Below are 15414 nucleotides of genomic sequence, written 5' to 3'. Positions count from 1 at the left end.
TTACAGATACTTGATAGGGTGTGCATAAATCTACTAAAAACTCCCCTGAGCACAACAGTAAATAAAGGAATGAATTTAAAGTGTATACTTAAGTGTAGGCTTTTTTCCAGGTGTTCCAAAATATAAGCTATGTACGGTGACAAAGACATCTTCCTATATACAAAGTGATGACTGCCAATCCATAAAGCCAGTAGAAATGACAACCTGTGGGGGCTCCTGTGCAACCTACTCCATGTGAGTGTGATTCATACCACTGTTTAAAACTTGCTGTGTCAAATTTTTTCTATTCAAAAATTCTTTGTTCATAATATTATTTCCCAATTTGTTTTGGAATCTCCAGTTTAGCATGCTGCCACAATCATTCTACAACTTGCTAAAGTTAGTCTTGTTCTCATTTTACTCTTCTGGACTTTTCCTTCCAGGTACTCCAGCCAAGCAAAAGGTCTGCAGCGACAGTGTTCTTGCTGTCAGGAAACAGACACAAATATGAAGGAGGTTGAGATGATCTGCCCTAATGGGACATATTTTAGACACTCCTATATTAATATTGAGAAATGTGGCTGCCTCCAAACGGAGTGCACAATCAAAGAAGCCATCCCAGCTCCAGCAGTGGCAAAGTTACACCAAGGCCCACAGTGAGCATGTGGTAGTCATATGACCTCATCTCTGTTTAAGTCTTCTGCCTATTTGTAGTTTTCATTCACAATCTGATTAACCACATTTACAGCAGCCCATCTGCTAAGATTTTAACCTGAAATTAAAATGATCATTCTTATTACTTACACCTGCCATTTTTCTCTACACACAAAATGTCAAATTATTAATAAAAGGTAGCAGTGTGCACCATCTGTGAGTCTTGTTTTTTTATTGCCTTTGAATGTATATAAATCTCTCTCAAGCTTTCAACAATCCAATTGAACTTCATGACTCAAAATATTTATATTTTTAAAACAATTTAAAAATGTACTGGTTCATAGAGACCACTTATAATTGGCAATTTAATAACTATTTAAAAGGCTATGCAATGGTAAATTCCACGTAGTGACTAAGGAGATCTAAGTGTTATTTGTAAATGTTGAAAATGGAAAAGAAAGGGAGTTTATACCATATTATGGGTATAGTCCTCAAATTGATTTGATCATGGCAACTATTTAGCTCAAAGGAGATTACTGGCCTTTGAACATTTAAAGAAGCAAATTAACAATGAAAAAATCTGTGAAAGCCCCAAGCAAATTTAAAATGGGAAGAAAATGTGTGTCCCTTTAAATATTTAACGTTTGATAAATGTAATATGGTCAATGCCATATCCATTTCATGTTTGCACAAGTGCAATTCGGTCCTCTACCAATTCCCAAAGAAATGGAGTTTGTGGGAAATATTTCCAAAAAACTTATTCCAGAAGAAATTTTCAGGCATAAGGCTTTATTTTTATTATAAATCAAACCATACAGCACGTTGAACTGTTAATATGGTTTTCAAGGTGTATTCCTGCAGGAATTGGAGGCTAGGTGACCAAATAAAATATGATGCCCCCGTCTGTATGTATGTAACAGCTGTAACAGTTATGCTACCTTTGAGTTTCGCTATTATATGTTTATAGAATGCCAACTGAAGAGAAAACGAGAGGGTTAGTACCCAGGGAGGTCATGGAAAGAGCTTCGGATTTGGAAATTAGGGACACAAGTTGGTGTTGAAAACCATATAGTTTCCTTTTGGGGAGGCCTTTGGCATTTTAAATGTTGTTTAATATTTATTAAAGAAATAGTTATACTCACCAATGTGTTTGACTTTATAAGTTGGTTCAATGTTTTGACTACCTTGGTTGAATTTGTCCAGACTAATTATTTGGAAAAAGTGACATATACCTCTTGCAGAACACCTCTTGCGAGTTTCTTCCGATGAGTATATCCTCATCTTCCATTGGAGTGGTAGAGCATGGAAATAAAGTGCAGAACTCTTAAAGGGAATGAAGAGAGGTAATTTGATTGACTATGAATCAATCCACGTGCAACACACTACTGCTAATATATTCAGCCTAATCAAGCCCATTTCCCACCTGCACCACATGCTTTGAACTGCACTCCTTGCCTCTGGTCATGAAAATTCAAAACATTCAATATCAATGTCCAGTGTGCTCACAAGCTATGACACTAACTGGTCTAATGTGTAGTGTGACATTGATCCCGGAAAACAAGACCTCTGAGTACCAACCCAGATAACAAGTCTGAAGATGGAGTGGATTTAGTGATAAAATAATTTACATGTATTTCACAAGTTGTATGTTTTGTGGACCACAAAACACAATTCACACATGTTTTACACTTCACAAAACCACAAATCTTGTTTTACAGATTTGAAACTACAAATTGCTAACTGTAAATTTCAAGCCATGGACACACAAAACATGTTTTCCGCATTGCAAAACTATAAATCCTGTTTTATAGATATCATTTGGCAATACATTTCCATGTGCTTTTGGGAAAAAAGCCACACGTATAATGCACTGATGAAAATTAAGCTATGCACATCCAATCAGGGCAACAGTATCAAAGTGGCAGGGAGCAGGACGCAAGCTGAAGCTCTGTGAAGCTAGAGATAGTTAAGATGCTGCCAACCAACTGTAATAGCATTCAATAATTCCGCTTTTCCTGGGCAGGGTCGCGGGGGTGCTGCAGCCTATCCCAGTGTACATTGGGCAAAAAGCAGGAATACACCCTGGACAGACCACCAATCCATCATAGGGCACACACACCATTCACTCACGCACTCATACCTATTGGAAATTTAGAGTCTCCAATTAGCCTACCTGCATATCTCTAGACTGTAGGAGGAAACTGGAGTACCCAGAGGAAACGGGTGACACAGGGAGAACATGCAAACTCCACACACAAAGGCCCAGGCTGAATTCAAACCCAGGACCTTCTTTCTGTGAGGCAACAGTGCTACCCACTGCACCACCATGCCGCCCTCAATAATCTCAAAGAATAACAACATAGTAACCATTTCTGTGCTTTCATAGACTTACCTTTATTTAAATACATTTCATAGAAAAATTTCTTACCAAATCACAAGCAACTAAGCTTGGTATTTGCGTGGTTTTCAAGCTAGCCAAATAGCTAACAAGCCAGCCAGCAGCCACCAAGTTACGTCATGGCCTTGAGTCCAGCAACAATAACAAGATGTCAAAGAATTTTGCATGCTACCTAAAAAAGTTGGCAATTTACATATGCAGTAAATATAACTGTAATATTGTAAGATTATTAATTATAAAATTTTTATCAAATTAATCCAGAAATTTAACTTTGTATTTATATTTTTATATAAATAAATAAATATAAAATAAAAATCTATAGCACATTTTCTGTAACTGTACAGCAATTTATAAAATTATTGCCACTTCACCACTGACCTCTTGTCAGTGCTACAGTGAAATAGGAGTAAACATGAGTGGTATCATGTTTAGAAGGAGAGGATTCCCCAAATGGATTTTAACTGATATATTGGCCCAGAAATCATCCAAAAACTAATAAAAATGCTTTCCATTTCACAATTAAATTAAAATCAAATCAAGTTTACGTATTTATGTAGTGCATTTCACAAAACAATTGTCACAATAGGCTTTACAGTATACCACAGTCTAACCCACCAAAAAAGCACACCTATGGCAAAAGTGGCAAGGAAAAACGTCCTCAGAGGAAAGAAACATTAGGAGAAACCAGACTTAAGAAGGGGATTCTGGATGGCTCAGGGTGTTTATAATGAACAACAGGTCAGATCAGACAGTTAATAATCAATGCTGAATAGCTATGTTGCTAAGATGTCCCAAACCGATCCATGGATTGGTATCAGCTCCAAATACCACTATATTTTGTGGATTGGGTATCGGCTAGGACACGCCTGATCTGAATCTGATGACACTACAACATTTAATATGGATATTGATTTTTGCCTGTAATAAAGCCTCCAGAGTTGCTTTTGCCACCAGTTTTTGATTTAGTTATGGTCTTAATCTTTTGACGAAAATGCAATTTAGTTTTAGTCATATTTTAGTCATCCGTTCTTGATTCATTTTACTCAAGACAAAAGTCATATTCATATCATATCATATCAAAATATATTTATTTTAGGCAACAAAAATAAGTATTTTAGTCACATTTTAGTCCTAACTTAATTTTTGCCACATTTAATGCCCTGCCTACTGTAATGACTATAAAATACTTTGTACCTTACTCAGGGAGTGCTTGTAACAATACATTATTTGTAACTATGCATGTCCCTTTTACATTACTGTACTGTTGCATACAGCAATGTCCAGCTGCAGTGTGAACACTTATTTTCTGAAGATAATAAAGACATTAAAGATTAATAGTTTTATTCAGAAACTTTAAAAAAAGCTCCTATGTTGATTAATCATTGTTGATTAAATAAATATAGGTAATTGAACAATGTAACTGCATGCATTTTTTGGGAATAACATTTTATTTGAATAGAAACCATTACAGCTATCCAACCTGTTTAACCTGCATGCGTGTGATCTTTGTCATGAATATTATCTAAGTGTCAGTATGGAGAACAAGGAGTACATGTGTCTACAGTTTTCAATAATGTTTATAAAAGAAGCCTTAATGTTAATGACAAATACTTCCATTGCCCCACTGGTGAGAGAGGAAGACAAGGGCAAAATGAGCCATTAGGGAAGCGCAATGGGAAGCAAACAGGGACACATATGGGACATTTGGCAACAGAGTTCCCTGTAAAATGTCCCCATCACGCATTGCCATATGCTATTAAAAAGGTGTTAACAGATAAAACAGGGTATACATTTTATCTAATGTATATCTTTGAGATCATACAGTCATTTCTGTGAAATCACATTCTCAGAAATTGTTGCTGCTGTTTATTTAGGCACTGGTACCATTTTAAAAGTATCATTTTAGCACTGGTGTCATAAAAATCTAAACGGTTCCCTTCCTGAATTAATGCTATGGAACAAAAACTCCAAATAAGGAGACACTGAATGTGTCTTCATATCCATGCTACAAGCTTCAGCTCTTCCCCTGATTGGTTGTGGATACCTTAATTTTGATTGGTGCATAGAGGTGTCACACAGTTTTGTAGTTTGCAATTTGTAGTTTGAGATCTGTATAACAGGATTTGTAGTTTTTCAATGCATGAAACACATGTTCCCTGGCATGACACCAGGCAGTCAGCATGCAGGACCACCTCCCTCCACCTCTTGAGCTGCAGGCAGACCCAGTACCCCCCATCAGGCAGATGCTGGAGGACGGTTTAGGGGCCCTTCCAGTTACTGTTTGCTTAGGTGACTGGTCATTCTATTGGGGTTGTAGAACCAGACCATGTCCCCTTGCTCATACAGTGCAGTTCATAGTTGGTTTTCTCTCTCACTGCTGCACTGCTCAGGCGCTCCCTTGCCAGCTGGTGGACACGGTCTAGGTGGTCTTGCAGCTCATGTACATACTCAGGGCCTGGACAGGTAGCAGGTCACTGTCGGGGGGCCTGCCGAACACCAAGTCCACCGGCTTCCTCAGCTCTCTCCCGAACATGACTGCAGCCAGGGTGTAGCCTGTAGACTCCTACACTGTCAACATGCAAGACAGGAGGACCAGGGGCAGGTGCAGGTCCCAGTCATGCGAAGTAAGCAGCACCACTGGGTGGCTAGTGTGCAGTTAGACCACTCCACTAGCCTGTCCCTCTGGGGGTGCATCGGGGTGGTGTAAGTATTCTTTATTGGGACAAGGTTGCAGAATACTGCAAAGAGCTGGGTCTCAAAGTTCCTCCCTCATTTCAGTGTCACCAGGATATAGTGGTTCCCCCTGTTGGTGACTGGAAACAGCCCTATGACATCCACCGCCACCCGCTCTGTCTGCGCTGCGTTCCACAGATGCAGGAACGGCACCCTCACCCTGTCCCTTGGCCCCTTTATGGCTGTACAGGCATCGCAGCGGTGGCAGTGGCTCTCGATGTCTCTCCTCTCATTGGCTTACCAACACATTCACACTTGTGGAGAAAGCAGGCAAACCAGACACAATAGGCCACCACCCCTCCCTCACCCAGGGGGGCACCGGACCCACTTGCGGGTCCTCCCTCTGGTCCTGCAGGAGGTGGGTAGGTTTAATGTCATCTAGGATGAGTGTGGGACTGGCAGCAGTCTATGCTTCCCCCTGGGCAGTGCTCAAGGGCAAAGTGTCAGTTTTGTAGCAGCTCAATCAAGCAGGCTATCCAGCATGTGTAGTTACACAGACTTTAAGGTTTAAGTCAGGTACCACAATATTCACCTACCACAAGCATGAACTTAAATGTTTTCAGTAAAGTTTTGTAAAGTAAATGTTTTTCGAAAGTTTTTGGAGATCACCAACAAAAGCCCCAGAGGCAAATCGGCGTTTGCTCAGCACTTGCAAATCGGCGCTCGATCGCTATGTGTGAACTGTTCAAAGACCAGATCCAAGAGACTCGCCGATGCATCACAGACACCCAAAAGATATCAAGCAGGCTAAATATCTGGACCTGTCAGGGAGTCCAAATCCTGTAGTGTGAAAAGTGTTGTGACTGGCAATGAGGGTGGCGACGAGCTACAGCCAATGAGAGCGCAAGACACAGGGTGAGGGGAAACCTGGGGGACGAGTCGTTTCTTGTGGACATCCATTTTTGGAAGAAAGAAATCCTGTCTCACCAATGGTAGCGCGTCATTTCCCCTGTCACTTCTCGCGTGTGTTTTCGTGACAAAACGTAGTTTGGAGACCAGACAGACTCGTCGGGGATTCCTCCTGGTGAAAGATCTTGAAATGTGTGACCCCCTGTCACCGATCAGTCATTTAGTGTGCAAACCACAACGACTTCAACATTCCCGATTACAAGACAGAAAGTTGTGTAGTGTGAACAGTACAGCGATCTGATGACTTTGAAAGTCATGTAGTGTGTGCTTGGCATTATATGCCTTGAAACATTTTCCCTTAGCCTATATTACAAAACCACTATAATTTAAAAATAAAAATGTAGAAACTGATGCAGTTGGGTCCTTTATTTAAGGAAACTTGTTTTGCAACATATGGTTTCATAATCTTTATGAAATTAGGTCACTGCGGGTGCAGAAATCTATGTAGTAATGTAGGACCAGCGTCAGGCTTGGTGGTAGAAGGTAAAAAAAAGTCTGGAGACTGGAATCTGCCACATGTGGAATGTATATCTAGATCTCTGAGATCAGTACTAGGTATCATGTCAAAGGACTTCTGAATTTCTGAGATGCTGGAACTGGGTCCTTCAGCCTATTCCATCTGTACCAGTAATGGATTTTAGACTTCTGAGTATCTCACAAATTAAAAACAAGTCCCCCAACCTCTGAGACTAAGCCAGAGGGGGTGCTGGTGCCAGGCATGGACTCTGAGATATAGGTGTGCTGCCTAGTACTAAAGCATACACATCAGGTTATCTCTGGCCAAAAGGTGAGGGTCTCACAGAATATTGGAAACTGCAAACTCCTTTCCCCTCTGTCGGCTACCTGCGTTCCCTCCTTCTGTCTTTGTCTGCGGCTCCCCACAATCGCAGCTCAGCCTTTCCCACCATCCGAGCTGCCACCTCAGGACTGCCACCTAGCTGTCACAAACTTCATTAACATGGGCACTGACTGATTGAGCGTCTTGGTTATTAAAACCCACACCCTAAAGCCGCGTTTCCACCGCAGGAACTTCCAACAGGAACTAGAAACCTTTTGAGGAACTCAGTGCATTTCCACCGCAGGAACCAGGATCTAAATGAAGTTCCGGGGACTTTATTTTACCCCCAAAAACTCCCTGCTCGGGGGGTAGTACTTTCCAAAAGTACCGGAACTTTTGGAGTGGGGCGCAAACGCTGAATATTTCTGATTGGTCGACTACTCGGAGTATTTTATTTCAACCGCCATTTTTAAAAATCTATGGCCGCAAACCGATTTATTTTCAAAATTTTCGGTTACGCTGACCTATAAAACGCTATTCCAAAAACAAAATCAGACATGTTATACATTGTTAGAAAGCTTATACTCTCACCTACGGAATGAATTAACTGTGAGTCAAGCCAAAGTGCACTAAAAAGGGCGACAACGCCGTAAGCAACAGGTGTGGTATTACGCACAGCTATTATTGAAGATAGCCGACCCAGGCGTCACAGATGCACATATAACGGATTGTCCAAGACAATATATGACCACTCATTCGCAAAAGGGACATCTCTACGCGTAAAGCCAATGGTAAGATTGTATATTTATTCAATGTTTAGTCCCAGATATTGTCCTATCCTATCCGCTTCTGTTTTGCATCAGAAAACGATGTCAGATAGGTCTATCAGCAAAGAAATGGCTTAGCTATGCCGCGAAGTCCTCAATAATAATACTACTCTCCAAGAAATTATGAAAATCGTTGACAGCGTTTCGTTAAGTGAATCGTCTTTAATGCTATGCCACAGTGAATGCGCAAGTGAATGCGATAAGAAAACATTCTGTTACGCTGAACTATAAAACGCTATTCCAAATGAAAAATCAGACATGTTATACATCGTTAGAAAGCTTATACTCTCACCTACTGAATAGATGAACTGTCAGTCAAGCCAAATTAGTCAATTTAGAGATTAAATTGAGAATACGATTTCTCTCAGCACAATGACGGATTTAAAGACTAAACGAACTCACCCGATATTGTCTTCAAATGGACCGTATTATTTATTTAGACATTGGCAGACTACAGCGTAAATTGCAGCGAGAAACTGCAGCTGTAGGTCGTTATGTTATGGTAGCAACGGAACGAAGCGGACTATATATATGTATTAGGCTACCGTCATTGTTTCATTATACAGAAACTCAGAACCTATCAATAAAATGGTTTAGCTATCTCTCAGCATAATGACAGATTTAAAAATTAAACGAACTCACCCGACACTGTCTTCCAATGCTTCCCGACGGTCACACCGTCCCCTCACTGATAAAAACTAGACCCTACGGCAATAGTTAAGACGAGTTAAGTCACCTACGAAACAACTACCTAGTTACAACCCTAAGCTTACAGTCGATTTAGAGATTAAATTGAGAATACGATTTACAGCATAAATTGCGTCTTTTGTTTATATTCAATATTAGTAAATGCAGCAAGAAACTGCAGCTGTAGGTCGTTATGTTATGGTAGCAACGGAACGAAGCGGACTATATATGTATTACCGTCATTGTTTTATTATACCAGCGTGTTTTCGCGCGTTTGCACAGAAACTAAAAAACTACCAATAAAATGGTTTAGCTTTTTCTCACCATAATGACAGATTTAAAGACTTAACGAACTCACCCGATACTGTCTTCGAATGGATCCATGCCAAAGAAAAGTAATTATTCATCCTCTCAGAAAGCTTTTACTGAAAAGCTTTTGGTAGCCTATCCTAGCATGCACTCTAGGTGGCACTGTCAGACCGTACTTTCACTGATAAAAACTAGACCCTACGGTGTCGGATTACTTGCGTCGCCATGGTTGTCGCTTGCCGTAAAGAAGTTTACTCGATGTCGTAACCGTTTGGATTTGGAGCTCCAGCTTTTCCGCACCCCACCTAATGAAAAAGTCCAAATTGTGTGCAAACCATATGGCGGACATAGGTGGTGCCAATGGCACAGTTGTAGAGCACGTTCAGATGCATAGGTCGTTGAAGTTTTGTGTTCATCTAACTCATGGTGTGGGAGTTATGGCCTTTTACGCAAAACCTTTTGTTATAGCGCCACCATCTGGCTGACGTACGTTTTTTAGTGCCTGAGTAGTGGGGGCCCATAGGAACCCACCTGCCAAATTTGGTTGCTCCAGGACTTACGGTTGCTGAGCATCAGACACTTTTACCGAAAAAAAATAATAATAAGAATAATAATAATCCTAACAGATACAATAGGGTTCCACCAGCTTCGCTGCTTGGACCCCTAATAATCCTAACAGATACAATAGGGTTCCACCAGCTTCGCTGCTTGGACCCCTAATAATAATCCTAACAGATACAATAGGGTTCCACCAGCTTCGCTGCTTGGACCCCTAATAATAATCCTAACAAAAACAATAGGGTTCCACCAGCTTCGCTGCTTGGACCCCTAATAATAATAGTAATGATGATGATCATAGCGGAAACAATATACAACACGTACTATAACAATTTAATAATAACAACAGTTATAAATAATAATTAGAATAATATCTGTTGTTGCAATTGCCAATTATATATTTAACACATTATAGTCTCATTGTATGTTGTCTTGTTACTTGGGGAGTGTGTGGGGGGGGGGGATACACAACAGTAGGAGATATAGGGTGTGTCCGTTTGGGTGGCTGTTTGCGCCTAGGCCTGTGGGTTTTGGCAGGCTTCGTCGGTGGCTTTGTCACTATGGTGGAGTGGGCTGTGCACTGCGGCCGAGCCTTGGGACTGTTGGCACCTCTGGGCGCTGCTGTGGCGCAAGTGCATCATTTGCTGGAGTGGCGGGGTTCTTTGGGCCTCCTGGTTTTTTCCAGTTGAGGTGGGCCCTGCTTGTGGTTCTGGCTGCGATCATGTACTCTACTTGAACATAGCCATGTTCATTTTTTTAAAGGCTGGGTTGGGGGGGCGGAGTTCTATATGTTTGTCTTTGTGTTTAAAGGGTTACTTTATTGTATGTGTATTTTGGTCTGTGTCTCTGCGTTTGTCTTTGTCTGGGTGTTTGCGTCAATGTTTGTTCTGCTTGTGAGGCTATGTGAGGTTGGGATGGGGAGACCTTTTTTCATATCCTACTATCTGCTATTTGTGCTGGGGGGAAGGGGCATAGGAAGATACAGGACCTCTTTAGTAACTCTACATTACTGATGATAATCTTATCTACTTGTTCATTAACTTGTTCCTCTGTTCTTATTTATGACTATCATGAATAATCTAAGATTGATGTTGTGGAGTGTACCACATAAACAGACTAGCTGCCTGGACCTACTTCATCGTAAAAAGATTGACCTGGCCATGATACAAGAGACACATCTCCTTCCGAAAGATGTTTTTATAATAGCTAATAAGAACTACCATGTTCTGACCTCCTCATCCTTCATTAAAAAATCCAAAGGTGTAATGATTATTGGGAATCATAAACTACAACTCTCCATCGTTGGTACAGGGGGAGATGCAGATGGCAAATTAACTTTTGTTAAAACTTCATTATTCTCCAAGAAAGTTGCATTTGTTTCAGTTTATGCACCTAAATCCGATGATCAGAATTTTTTTTGATTTACTCACTAAATTAACGCTTGTCATGTCTGATTTCCAGTTGATTATTGGAGGGGATTTTAATGCAGTATGGGAATATACTTTGGATAGAACAGGCTCAGTTGAGGGTAGAGAGCAGCCCCTGATGACAGCAGCAATGAGGAGATGGGCTGACAATACAGTAGTAATTGATTTCTGGCATACAGTTAATCCTTCTACAAGAGTCTTCTTCAATTCTCCAAGATTTAAAACATTCTTTATATTTGTATCGAAAAATGTATTTGATAAGGCCCAGAGTATTCATCTGATCTCCACAGCACTGACAGATCACAATGCTGTAATCTGTGGAGCTTCAGTCATTTTTGGAAGAAAACGTGCATCCCAATGGCGATTTAATACCACTCTATTCCCAAATGTTCACTTCAAGAAACAATTCTTTGATCAACTTACTGACTGCATTGCCATTAACAAGGACTCGGTAGATGACCCACGTGTTTTATGGGAGGCAGTGAAAGGCTTCATAAGAAATAACTTCATTTTATTTGCATTTAATCTAAACAAATCATGGTTACATAGAATAAATGAATTGTAAAATAAATTGCTATTGTTAGAAGAATGAGAAATGCATTTGTCCACTTCACAACAAACCCTCCCTGAACATCCATCCATCATCTATACCTGCTTATCCTGGGCAGGGTTGTGGGGGGGTGCTGGAGCCTATCCCAGCATGCATTGGGCGAGAGGCAGGAATATACCCTGGACAGGCTATCAATCTATTGCAGGGCACACACACCATTCACTCACACACTCATACCTATGGGCAATTTAGAGTCTCCAATTGGCCTACCTGCATGTCTTTGGGCTATGGAGGGGCGGGGGTTCAGGCTCCACACAGGGGGGCCCCAAGCCGAGATTTGAGCCCATGACCTTCTTGTTGTGGGGCGAATGTGCTGCTCACTGCACCACCGTGCCGCCCCCTCCCTGAACACGATTTGGTTAAAGCAGAGCTGAATGATCTACTTAGGAATCGATCTGAATTCTTCATACACAGAACTCCGAAATATTATTACCTGAATGATGCTGAATGATGAAGTCAAGAACAGTTTGCTAATATCTCAGATATTAGAGTGCCAAATGGAGAGATGCTAACTGAACTATCTCAGAATTCCGTTCCTTCTATTCAGATCTATATAGTTCTAAAATCTCACACAATAAGACAAAGTCTACAGCCTTTTTAGAAAACATTCATATCCCTCAATTATCTTCATACTCAGATGCAGCCCTGAATGCATCAATATCTTTAACCGAACTTACAAATGCCTTGCAGGGCATGAACAAAGGAAATCTCCTGGGTCTGACAGCATCCCTCCGGAGTTCTTGCTAGCATTCTCATCCCGACTTGGCCCTCTCCTTCTGAATATAATTGAAGCTTCTATTAAAAATTTCTCAAGAGATGTTAACTCTGTTGTCAACTCACTACTCCTTAAAATAGTTAAAGACCCAACCGTATGTGCAAACTACCACCCTCTCACCCTCTTAAATGCACATGTTAAATTGTACATTGTTACGCTTCGACTCAAGCCCTTAATGACTCACCATGACCAGACTGGTTTTTATAAAATCTTGCTGACTGGAATTCTTGCTCTGCCCAATTCAGTATCACAAAAGGAACACGTCAGGGTTTCCCTCACTCCCCTTTGCAGTTTGCTCTGTCACTTCAGCCACTTGCTCAAGCTGTCCGTCAATCAGACAAGTATGCTCCCATTTGCATTTACAATACTAATCATCACATCTCACACTATGCTGATGACATATTACTGAAATGTATCTTAATCCTTACCTTATATACTTCAAATATTGATTTTAGCTTGATTTCAGGTTATAAAATCAACTGGAATAAGTAAGCATTGCTACCCTTAAACCAAGCTATGAAAAGCAGTCCTTTGCTGCCTAATATACCTGTGGTTCTACATTTTAAATATCTTGGTTTGGATATATGTAGCTTGTTACAAACTACAACATTAACAAATTTCATCAATATATTTAAAAACATGGAATCCGATCTAAGTAAATGGGCTAGACTGCCCAACTCTTTTCAATCACGTCTATCGACTATTAAAATGAATATTTTTCCGCGTATCAATTTTTATAGCTCTATACTTCCTATTACTCCGCCACCTGGATACTGGGAAAAACACCACACGAAAGTGTCAAAATTTATTTGGAAAGGCAAACACCCTCATCTCAAATTTTCCACACTGAAACAAGAAAAATGTGCAGGAGGCCAAGGTGTTCCCAATTTAAAATTTTACTTCTGGTCCTTTGTTTTACGTCCATTACATACATGGTTTAAACCAAATATATCGGTAGCATGGTGCCCCCTAGAGGAAAGTACGGTATACCCCCACAGGCTAGAGGACCTGGCATTCTCTGTAATATTCCTCTCAAGCACTCTAAACTAAAATTCATCTCTATAATTTCACATTTGATCTCAGTTTGGAGACAGGTGGAAAATCTGTCAAACAAAGCTCAAATGGCACTCATACTCTCCTTTGTTTCTCTCCTCATGGGGAACTGCCCTAACTTCTTTCCATCATGGTCTGACAAAGGAATACACACCTTAAAGGACGTAATGGCCAACTGTGCGCTCTGTGCATTTCAGTACTTACAGGCCCATTACAATCTACCAGGAACCTCATTTTTCTCATATTTACAACTTCGCTCCGGGATGCGTGCCTATGGAGTACCCTGGTGGGAGCCACAGCTGACATACAGCCTTCATCATATATTGACCAAATTAAATGCAAGGGGAATGGTATCCAAATTAAGCAATACACTGCTTCAATCTACATACAAACCAATAATTTCTAATGAAAATACTTCCTAACCCCAACTGCATGCTGTGCTCTCAGGGTGCTCCAGGTGCTTTTATTCATATGGTTTGGGATTGCCCCAAAGTCTTTGCTTTATGGAATTCAATTTCAACTACATTATCCATAATTCTCACCAAAGTTCCATGCTCACTGTCTGTTATTGCTTAATGATGACCCCTCAATATCACTGTCCCTTCAAGAGAGGCTATTGTGGCTTGCCGGTCGAACCTCAACAAAAAAAAAGATTGCACAACACTGGAAGCCCCCACACCCTTTACCATGGCGTCAATGGGCTCTCTCATTTTTAGACATTACTCATATGGAACGCACTATATCCGTAAGACATGGGACCAATGAATCCAATACAAAATTCTGGTCTGACATATTTTCTAGCATCACAGGGCTTTTGTAATTCTCTTTGAGGTCCTATGGGGGGGTTGGGGGAGGAATACCATACCTGTCTATCTGCTTTGCCTTTTTGTTTTGTTTTTTGTTGTTAATAATAATAATATAATAATAAACTTTATTTGTATAGCACTTTTCATACATGAAATGCAACTCAAAGTGCTTCACATTGTAGCAGATTGAATTTAAAATCATAGATAAATTAAACAAAATTGTTGTTTTGTTTCATTTTATTTATGTCTTATTGTCTTTGTCATTAGACAAAGACAATAAGACATTGTCTTTGTATAACAGTATAAAATAAAAACATTTGATCAGAAAAACATTTGATCAGAAAAAAACTATATCATATGATCACATCTCTCCAATCATGTACAAACTACACTGAACAAAAATATAAACACAACACTTTTATTTCTGCAGCCATTTTAATGCATTTAAATAATACCTCAAAGATTTTTTCTATGTGCACAAAGATCTTATTTCTCTCAAATTTTGTCCACAAATTTGTTTATATCACTGTTAGCTAGCATTTCTCCTTTGTCAAGATAAGCCATCTCCTGCACAAGTGTGGCATATCAAGATTCTGATTAAAAGCCATGATCACTACACAAGTGCTCCTTATGATGGGGTCAATAAAAGGCCACCCTAAAATGTTGAGTTTTTTGTTGTTCAACACCATGTCACAGATGCCTCAAGAGCTAAGAGATCATACAATTGGCGTGCTGGCTGCAGGAATGTCCTGTAGAGCTGTTGCCAGAGTAATGGGTGTTCATTTCTCCACCATAAGCTGCCTTCAGCGTTGTTTCAGAGATTTTGGAAGTTAGTCCAATAGGTCTCACAACCGCAGACCACCTGTAACTATGCATTACATTACATTACAGGCATTTAGCAGACGCTCTTA

At 40.3% G+C, this 15414-nt stretch overlaps 1 protein-coding gene across 1 annotated transcript in view; it reads left to right on the top strand.

Moving 5' to 3' along the window:
• LOC135256141 (mucin-5AC-like) overlaps positions 1-848 on the top strand; it is a 71636-nt gene extending 70788 nt beyond the window's left edge. The window contains exons 46-47 of the mRNA XM_064337984.1: positions 111-234; positions 423-848. Of these exons, the coding sequence (XP_064194054.1) occupies positions 111-234; positions 423-639 (341 nt within the window). The 3' untranslated portion in view covers positions 640-848. The remainder of the gene's footprint in view (positions 1-110; positions 235-422) is intronic.
• The last annotated feature ends 14566 nt before the right edge of the window (positions 849-15414 follow it).

Source organism: Anguilla rostrata, chromosome 5, assembly GCF_018555375.3.
Source record: "Anguilla rostrata isolate EN2019 chromosome 5, ASM1855537v3, whole genome shotgun sequence".
NCBI lineage: Eukaryota > Metazoa > Chordata > Actinopteri > Anguilliformes > Anguillidae > Anguilla > Anguilla rostrata.
Note: the sequence above shows the minus strand (reverse complement) of the source record. Positions and strands in the feature narration are given on the sequence as shown.